Raw genomic sequence first — 9,340 nt, forward strand, 5'->3', positions numbered from 1 at the left:
ATAAAACTTTGAAAATACTTTGTCACATTGCCATATGCAATAGATATTAGTATAGCAACAAATGGATTAATTGTATGTTTTTATTCTTAAACAGAAACAACCTGAGGAAATCATTGCCCATGACATTTACCAGGAGACAAATATTGGCCATAACAGCTGCCAAGAAGAACCTGATGAAAACAATGGTCATGAAATCTGCCAGGAAGAACCTGAAGACAATATTAGCCATCACAGCTATCAGGTAAGTAGTTTTAAATGAATTAAAAAAAAAACACAACATGCCTCTTCCCCAACAATACATGGCTTTTTGCTTAATATATTTTAAAGCCTTCTTTATAAAGTTTTCATTCTTTATAGAGCTCAATTAATTATCTTACATTTGCTTAACAGAATCAATCATGTGATCCATGTGATCAATAATCTTCTATCTCTTTTCCAGGAGCAACCTGAGGAGCCTGGCACAGAGATCAGCCAGGGTAATGCCTCAGAGGAAGAAGAAATTCTAGAAGAACAAGAGGAAGAAGAAAACAATAGTGATGACATGCTTATATCTAGTGGGGAAGAAGAAAGCATTTGTGATGATCTGTTTCCATCACTTGAGGTATGATTTACTATCAAAGACATTAAGACATTTTGTGCATTGAACTGATTGATTTATTGGGACATGTTTAGCGTAACGTTTATTTAGTATGGCTTTGTTTAGGCCCACTAATGTCTGGGAACCTAAAAACCTAAAAAAAAACCTAAAAACCAAACTGCAGTTTAAATCACCAGTCCAGCTCTCATGCTAAAACACTTTAAGAACTATATATTTTTGGAGTGTCCACATAAACTGCAGTGCTCAGAGGGAAGCCATCAATGCTTATCACTACAACACCATGCTGCACACATTACATGGGGAAACCCACAAACAGGTCATATTTTTTTCTTTGCAGCTCTGGAATACATTGAAAACTTTGAAAATACATTTTACTTTTATTAAACTTCTCTATAAATCAGAATTAATCTGAAATGATCTTTGTCATTCACTCTCTCTCTTAACCATCATCAACCAGATAATGACAGTATTGATGCTTGAGAGGAAAACATACGGTAGAGATGAGAGGATTTTTAACGCCCATAGACTTTAATATATTTTGGCCAATTTCTACTGCCGGCAATTTTTGGCGAAGTGAAATAGTTCAAATTCGCCCACCCCTGCAATCAAGATATTCTCATAACACATTACCAACTTTATTCTCCAATACTGTGTCGCATTGCCATATGCAATAGATATTAGTATAGCAACAAATGGATTCATTGTATGTTTTTATTCTTAAACAGAAACAACTTGAGGAAATCATTGCCCATGACATCTGCCAGGAGGAACCTGAGACAAATATTGGCCATTTCCAGGAGCAACATGAGGAGCCTGGCACAGAGATCAGCCAGAGTAATGCCCCAGAGGAAGAAGAAAAGCTAGAAGAACAAGCAGAAAAAGAAAACAATAGTGATGACATGGTTATATGTAGTGATGAAGAAGAAAGCATTATTGATTATCTGTTTCCATCACTTGAGGTATGATTTTCTATCAAGGACATTAAGACATTTTGTGCATTGAACTTATTGATTTATTGGGACATGTTTAGAATAAAGTTTATTTAGTATGGCTTTGTTTAGGCCCACTCATGTCTGGGAACCTAAAAACCAAACTGCAGTTTAAATCACCAGTCCAGCTCATGGTAAAACACTTTAAGAACTATATGTTTTTGGAGTATCCACATAAACTGCAGTGCTCAGAGGGAAGCCATCAATGCTTATCACTACAACATCATGCTGCACAATTACATGGGACATTGTAGGGATGAGCACATTTTTGAAGCCCTCGACTTTTATGCATTTTGGTAAATTTTCACTGACGGACAAAATGGGTCAAATTTGCCCACCCCTACAAACAAGATATTCACATAACAGATTACTAACTTTATTTTCCAATACTGTGTCACATTGCCATATGTAATATATATATTAGTATAGCAACAAATGGATTAATTGTATGTTTTTATTCTTAAACAGAAACAACCTGAGGAAATCATTGCCCATGACAATTGCCAGGAAAATCCTGAGACAAATATTGGCCATTTCCAGGAGCAACCTGAGGAGCCTGGCACAGAGATCAGCCAGGGTAATGCCTCAGAGGAAGAACATAATCTACAAGAACAAGAGGAAGAAGAAAACAATAGTGATGACATGCTTATATCTAGTGGGGAAGAAGAAAGCAATAGTGATAATCTGTTTCCATCACTTGAGGTATGATTTGCTATCAAGGACATTAAGACATTTTGTGCATTGAACGGATTGATTTATTGGGACATGTTTAGCATAATGTTTATTTAGTATGGCTTCGTTTAGGCCCACTAATGTCTGGGAACCTAAAAACCAAACTGCAGTTTAAATAACCAGTCCAGGTTATGCTAAAACACTTTAGGGTAAATTTATCAAAGAGTGAAGTTCCGCAGCTCTCAATTCATTGCTATGGGATTTTGAAAGGCATATTTATCAATGGGTGAAGTGAAAGTTCACCCTTTGATAAATACGCCTATAAAAATCCCATAGAAATGAATGGATAGTGGCGGAATTTCACTCTAGTGGCGGAACTTCACTCTTTGATAAATATACCCCTTTAAGAACTAATGTTTTTGGAGTATCCACATAAACTGCAGTGCCCAGAGGGAAGCCTTTGTAGCTTATCACTACAACACCATGCTGCACACATTACATGGGGACCCCCACAAATAGGTCATTTTTTCTTTACAGCTCTGGAATACATTGCACAAAGTTTAAAGGTGTTATTTACTAAACTCATTTTTTTTGGGCAAAAATGTTAAGGAGGAGAAAAAAACGCTCACCATTTCAAACCTGTCACTGTTGTATATAGGTCAATGGGAGATGTCCTTTTTACAATTTGAAGGTATCGTGGTCTGCATTGGATTTTGTCTGGTAAACCAAAAAAATTGGGGTTTTCAGGCAATAACCTGAAAAAAATAAGCAATTCAGGATTCAAATCCAAATAATTTGGGGTTTTCCCCGTTTTTTGCAATTTTTTCCCCGACCTGACTGTTTCAAGTTATTTTATTGATAAATAAGATAAAATTGTGGATTTAATACAAATATGAGAAATTCGAGTTTTATTAAATAACCCACTAAAAGTCTCACACACATTAGTTCTATTAGGACAAACCATAACCCATATACATAAGAATAATAATCTTTGTAATAGTTATGTCCACCATTAACAACACTGTTTGGACACAAGGCCTCTTTGCTATACTAAATATAAATTAAAAAACTGCTTAACAAGGAACACAGTGAGGAATCTTATGGGGATGCCTCTCAACCTGAACAAACTAAATGAGCAACAAACTAAAAAGAAAAGCTTGCAATATTTATTCTTTTTGTCTATTTACTGAGTTAATCTAAAATAATGTTTTCCTTTACCAGGTCTGCAATGAACATGGATTTGACAAACTATGCCCGGTAAGCAAAAAAAATGTTTACATTATTATCCCTGTTTTCAGCCTTCTCCCTCTATTCTCCCCCCCACCACCTAGCATTATATTGTCTTATTTTCAAATTTTACTTTTTTTTAGGACCCAACTGGCTGGATAGACCTCGAACAATGTGTTGGATCAGGAGGATTTGGAGTAATCCATAAGGTCAGATATGAGATTTTAAGATTGTAAGGTGCAGGAATGACCTACCTTTTGTGGCCCTTAACATCTCAATGTAATTCTATATATTGTATATATTTATCTATCTAGTATATAAATATTCATACATATGTCATGTATCACTAAATTGCCACATATGCCACATTTTAAGCAGGATTCATATTTCCTTTTGGAGTTTGTTTTTTGTTTCTGAGACTGCAAAGACCCATGTACTTTATCAAATTCAAGTCAAAATTCACCACAAATCTGTTTTCTTTCAGGCATGGCATTTTAAGGAAAAGAAAGAAGTGGCCATAAAAGTGATAAAAGACCTTAGGGTAATGTATATTTTTTACTATTTAATTTATTATAATGAGAATATTGCAGAAAGTGTTGTGTTACACATACAAATCAACTACCAGTAAAAAGAGACTTTATAAACCATGATTAGCAAGTCGCCCCCTTATATAATGGATAGTCATAATGCAAAATGGAATTTGTAATGATTAGAAATGGACTTCTTTAAATGCCCCAAGCTCTGCTCAGCCCAGTGAAATATTCACTGGAGGTTTAATTATTTAATAAATGCAAAACTAACTATATCATCCGCTTGTAATATTTGCAGCTTATAAAAGGCAATCATGAGACTTATATTCATTAATCTCTATGTAACAATGCTATAAAGTAACCACCCCTAACAGAAGGGGATTTAAATCACACCAAATTATAACAAAAAAATCATAACCCAGTTCAACACATTGCAAGTAAACACATGGAGCGACATAGAAGAGAAAGAGGGGAAGTTAGTATCTATGATTGAGAGTGGACGCCATTACAGCACATCACAGAGAGACTTGAGAGAACTGATAACCTTTACTAGCTTTACGCATTCAGAAGCTTCTGATGAAGTGACTCCAGTCACGAAATGCATAAAGCTAGTTCCCCTGCCCGCTTACACTTTTGTATTCTTAACATGGATTAATAAAGTTAACTGGCTCTATCCAAGTTTGGTTTCCTCGAGTTCTGATCCGGTGAGGTCATCCCTACTATCAAGTTTGTTTGGGAAGTTAGTATCTGTGGTGTTGGCACTGTGGTACACTGATGGCAAACTAATGAATTCTATGTTTTACAACAAGGATTAAATAGTTATCAAGAATAATTTAATGATCAGTATTTCTGTATCTAGGATAATGAAGAGATCCTTGCTGAACTGTACGTACTTGAACGCGTTTCTGGCCACGACAACTTCCCTGCCTTTTATGGAGCCTATTATCTACGGCCCAGCATTTCAAATGAAGAGGCGCTATGGGTAAGGATATACTTCTTAAATAAAAGCACACAATGGTCTTGCATTGCACATGCCAAGAAGGAGAAAATCTCAATCAAAGTTAATAAATATAACACTGATTATTTCAGATCCGTTACTGCTACTGATTACTAGGAATGTTACACAGACACACAGACAGATAGATAGATTTTAGGCAACATATATATATACACTATAATATTTCTATACACTATAAATAAAAACATTTTATTTCTATTCTAGATTGCTATGACAATGTGTGCTGGTGGCTCCGTAGACGCCTTAATTAGGAGCACGCCCAATAGATCCTTGGAAGAGACCTGGATTTCATACATATGCAAGAAAGTTTTACAGGTAAGACAGATATTAACCCCTTCATTGTTTTTCATAATCTCTGCTCACCGACTTTGTATCCTATTAATTCTAGAATATAAAAATATATACATGTTCATCATGTTTGCTTTATTCATCTTTCTAGGGCCTGGATTACTTACAGGAACTGAACGTGATACATCATGATCTCAAGGGCGCCAATATAATGTTAACTTCTACGGCCCATGTGAAGATAAGTAAGTGACGTTTATTATCTATAGGAAGAATGGGTGCCACAAAAGCAAAGGGTACATTTATTGCTCATCTCAATGCCTAGCTTTTCTTAGGCATCATAAAACTTTAAAGGGGATCTCTACCCAAAAAATACTGCTTCACAAATATATTTCCATTTGTAATAACTGTAGCACCTTTCTGTATTGTCATAGATGTTATTACTGTGTTGTACAAAGTAAATTCATGCTTGTTTCTTTCAATTTCAGTTGATTTTGGCCTTGCCACAATAGGGCCCATCAGTACAAGTAATGCAGGAACCCGCTGTTGGATGGCACCTGAAGTCCATGCATGTTTTACACGAAGTGTACATTATAACTACAAGGTATAATTAATAAAATAGTTGTCATTTAGTTCAGTTTTCATTAAAGTGATTAAACAAAATGCACTCTTAAGGCAGGAATAACAGATCCATGCCAAATGTAAATTGTAGAGCTTTTTTCTCCCAGTAGAGACTCTTGAAAATGTAAAATCATAAATGTTTATAGTTGAAGTCGGCTACTGGAAATGTTTCATAGTAATACAACGTAGCTTGGTTCTAAAGTATTAGTCATTTAGCATCCCATATTGACCCTGAGACAGGATGAGGAGGGATAGTCAGTAGAAGTACCTTTATCATCTCTAACAATGATTATAATTTGTTTGCTAAATGGGTGTTGCTTTTTGTTTTTATTTTCTAGGTGGATGTGTGGTCTTTAGGAATCACAGCCATAGAAATGGCAGAATACAATCCTCGTAAGTAATCTTAAATAACATTTTGCGTGCATTTATGTTCATTTATGGAGGAGTGTTTTTAGGAAGGTCAGGGGGTATCACCTATACTATAACAATGAAACATATAAATTGGCCATGAATCAGAGAATCTTTTCTGTGCTTTTATTATAATGGTGTCTTCTGTAATTTGCATTAGTTACTTTTCTTTTTAGTGATACACTGGAAAGCAAGATATAACTTCTTGTTTCAGAGACAGGAGCAATCAGATAAAAGATATAGACTGTGTCTTTCCTGTATCCCCTTAGTAGGCTAATGGCAAATAATGTGTTTTCTCTGCTGCTGAGAAAATGCAGATACAGCTATATACTGCCCTATATGTCCAATATCTGTCTGCCATTTTGCACACGCTACAATAATTCCAACCAGACTGCATTTGTTTATTTGTTATGTATGAGGGTAAGGCCACACTGGGAATTTTGGGAAGATTTGGTCGCCTAGCGACTAATCGCCTCGTCTTTGCGGTGACCAATCTCCCCAAATGCCTTCCCTCACTCTGCGCCGGCTAAAATAAAAAAATGCCAGCGCTAATTCATTTTTCGCAGTAGCCCGAAGTTTCCACCCTTCGGGCGACTTTGGAAAACAAAGCCAGTGTGGCCTTACCCTTAAAAAAGGAAATTATTATCTCAAAAAGTTAAAATAAATCATCGATTGGTTCTGATAATAGAAACTCATCAGAATATTTGATGTAGTCACCCTCTACTGTACAATGCAGCAAAATATGTTGGCCCCTTGTAAATTTGTAAGAATAACAATAATAATATTGTGTTCTCTTACACTTACAGCACACATTAAACTCCGTGGTACTGAGCTTTCCGAAAGGATTATGAATGGTCCAGCTCCAGCTCTAAAAGAGGATATATGGTGAGTCATTTTTTTTTTTTACAGAAATAGGACTTAAGGTGGCCATAGATGTTACAATTACAATCTTTCCTGGAAAAGATCTTTTTGATCGATAAGCCAACCCATATCCAAGTCTTCTGCCAATATCGGTTGGCTCGTTTCCCACCATACACGCACCGAATATGGTACCAGAATTTTTTTTGTACAATATTATTGATGCGTCTATGGCCACCTTAAGCAGTGAGGGTGGGGGAATGGGGAAAGAGACACTGAATCATAAGGCCGAGGAAGGTGTTAAGAAAAGAGATAAGTTCAATGAGCTCAAATGTTACTACTGTATCCACTCTATCCATTGCTGTGATGATGGGCTGTGTTCAAGTTATTAGTATTCTTTAAGAGACATCACGCTTTTTATAAATTCAAGAGCTTAAACTTTGTTGGCCCAAATTATTCAATGAAAAGAAACATCTCCCATTTTAATTCCCTATCACCCAACAGACTTCAGTGTCCTTTTTGAATAATTCTGGCTCTGTGTTTTATTACATCATCAGTAACACTTCTGCCTTGTTTCTTTCCCCCCAGGAGTAATAAATTCCACAGATTTATTAATAAATGCCTTCAGAAGGATCCAGCCAAAAGACCATTCGCAAAGGAACTCCTATTAAACCGATTCATCACATATAATCGAGATGAAGACGAGGTGCAATATAGCATAGCAGAGCATATACAGAAAGGTAATGCAAATGACTCATATTCTCTACAATCGAAAAGCAATGACTGGGAAATCTTTAATGCCTATGTGGTTATTCAAGGCTTTATGTATTTAAGGATTCATATTTTGATCACTATCCAAAAAATTAGGGATTTTAGGGAATTTTCATTTTCAGAGGGAATTTTCATTTTCAGGTGTAATTAGTTTTTTTTAATTACTAATGGTTTTAGCTCCAACCAGTTCTGCATTAAATTGTGAAAGTTTCTATCAATTACTAACTTAGCTAGCCAGTTAAGGAATCACATTATAACCATTTTTACAGTGCCCTATCATGTGCATAGATATAAAACACAGATCTTCTTGTCTAACATTAAAAACATTTTCTTTCTCCTAGGAGCAAAGAAATAAGACATTCAAGTTAAAGATTCTCTCGCAACACCTCATTAAGAAGACTTTGTCAAGACTTAGGAAGGAAATGGAAGAACAATATATAAATCCCAAAATGGATTCTACCCTTGCAAGATCTGAAATGTGGCTCCTTCATTATATTCCCAAAAGGGAAAGGAGGGAAAGGGTTGGGAACACAATGTAGGAGCCACAGTCCATCTACTTTGGATACTTTACCAAATGTTTATTTTTATATAATCTATTTAAATGTATATTTATTTTTATATATTAATATAATAAATAAAAAATAATAAAAGATAAGCTGATGTTTGACGTTTGAATAATTAATATATAGTGTAAGAAAATGGGCTGTTGAAGAGTTGCATTAATTGTACAGGAGAGGGAAATGTTTTAGAAAATATCAACTGGGAAAAAATCAATTAGGAGAATATTATTGTGGATATAAACAACTGCTAGTACTTGTTTTATAATCTTCGGGAAAATGTTGTACTTTCAACAGCTTATGATAGTTAGGGATTTTAAACACCTTCTGTAAATTATATAGTAATGTTTGTGCTGCAGTGGTCCATTTGCATTAGAAACTCTAACTGACAGATTGAGAAGGGACAGTAAGGTTGTCAGACCTATCAGCAAAAAAACAAGCAACATGACTTTTATTTTAATTAATATTGTGAAGTGTAGTTTTTTATTGTCAGTATAATTTTAAAGAATCAGTCAGACAAATAAATGTTATGAAAGTACCCAATGAATGAATGAAAGAAACACATGTTGATGGCACTGGTATACAGGCAAAATAGGTAGATGACAAATAGGTAGATAAAGTGTTGATACAACACTTTTATGTGCAAAGTGGCAGCTCCTCTTAATACAATGACTGAAACATACAGGATGGCATCATTTATCATGGAAAAATACAAATAAGATTTTATGGGGCATAATTACTTGTATATACCGGGTCTCACTTCCCACACTGGGAGGCAGCCAGCAGCATTTCAGGGGCTGAGATGC

The 9,340-nt window shown here is 35.3% G+C and overlaps 2 protein-coding genes across 2 annotated transcripts; both read left to right on the plus strand.

Annotated features, from left to right (window-relative positions):
* Positions 1–541: 541 nt before the first annotated feature.
* Positions 542–5,682, plus strand: LOC108716162 (serine/threonine-protein kinase mig-15-like). The gene is made up of 7 exons (XM_041563747.1): positions 542–601; positions 3,481–3,516; positions 3,630–3,695; positions 3,971–4,027; positions 4,876–4,998; positions 5,239–5,349; positions 5,474–5,682. Exons 1-7 carry the CDS (start codon positions 542–544, stop codon positions 5,570–5,572), a joined length of 552 nt encoding a protein of 183 aa, XP_041419681.1. The 3' UTR covers positions 5,573–5,682.
* A 28-nt stretch (positions 5,683–5,710) lies between these two features.
* LOC121393709 (serine/threonine-protein kinase dst1-like) lies at positions 5,711–8,595 on the plus strand. Its single transcript, XM_041562983.1, has 4 exons — positions 5,711–6,333; positions 7,155–7,233; positions 7,795–7,946; positions 8,319–8,595. Exons 1-4 carry the CDS (start codon positions 6,315–6,317, stop codon positions 8,330–8,332), a joined length of 264 nt encoding a protein of 87 aa, XP_041418917.1. The 5' UTR covers positions 5,711–6,314; the 3' UTR covers positions 8,333–8,595.
* The last annotated feature ends 745 nt before the right edge of the window (positions 8,596–9,340 follow it).

This window comes from Xenopus laevis, chromosome 5L (genome assembly GCF_017654675.1).
Source record: "Xenopus laevis strain J_2021 chromosome 5L, Xenopus_laevis_v10.1, whole genome shotgun sequence".
NCBI lineage: Eukaryota > Metazoa > Chordata > Amphibia > Anura > Pipidae > Xenopus > Xenopus laevis.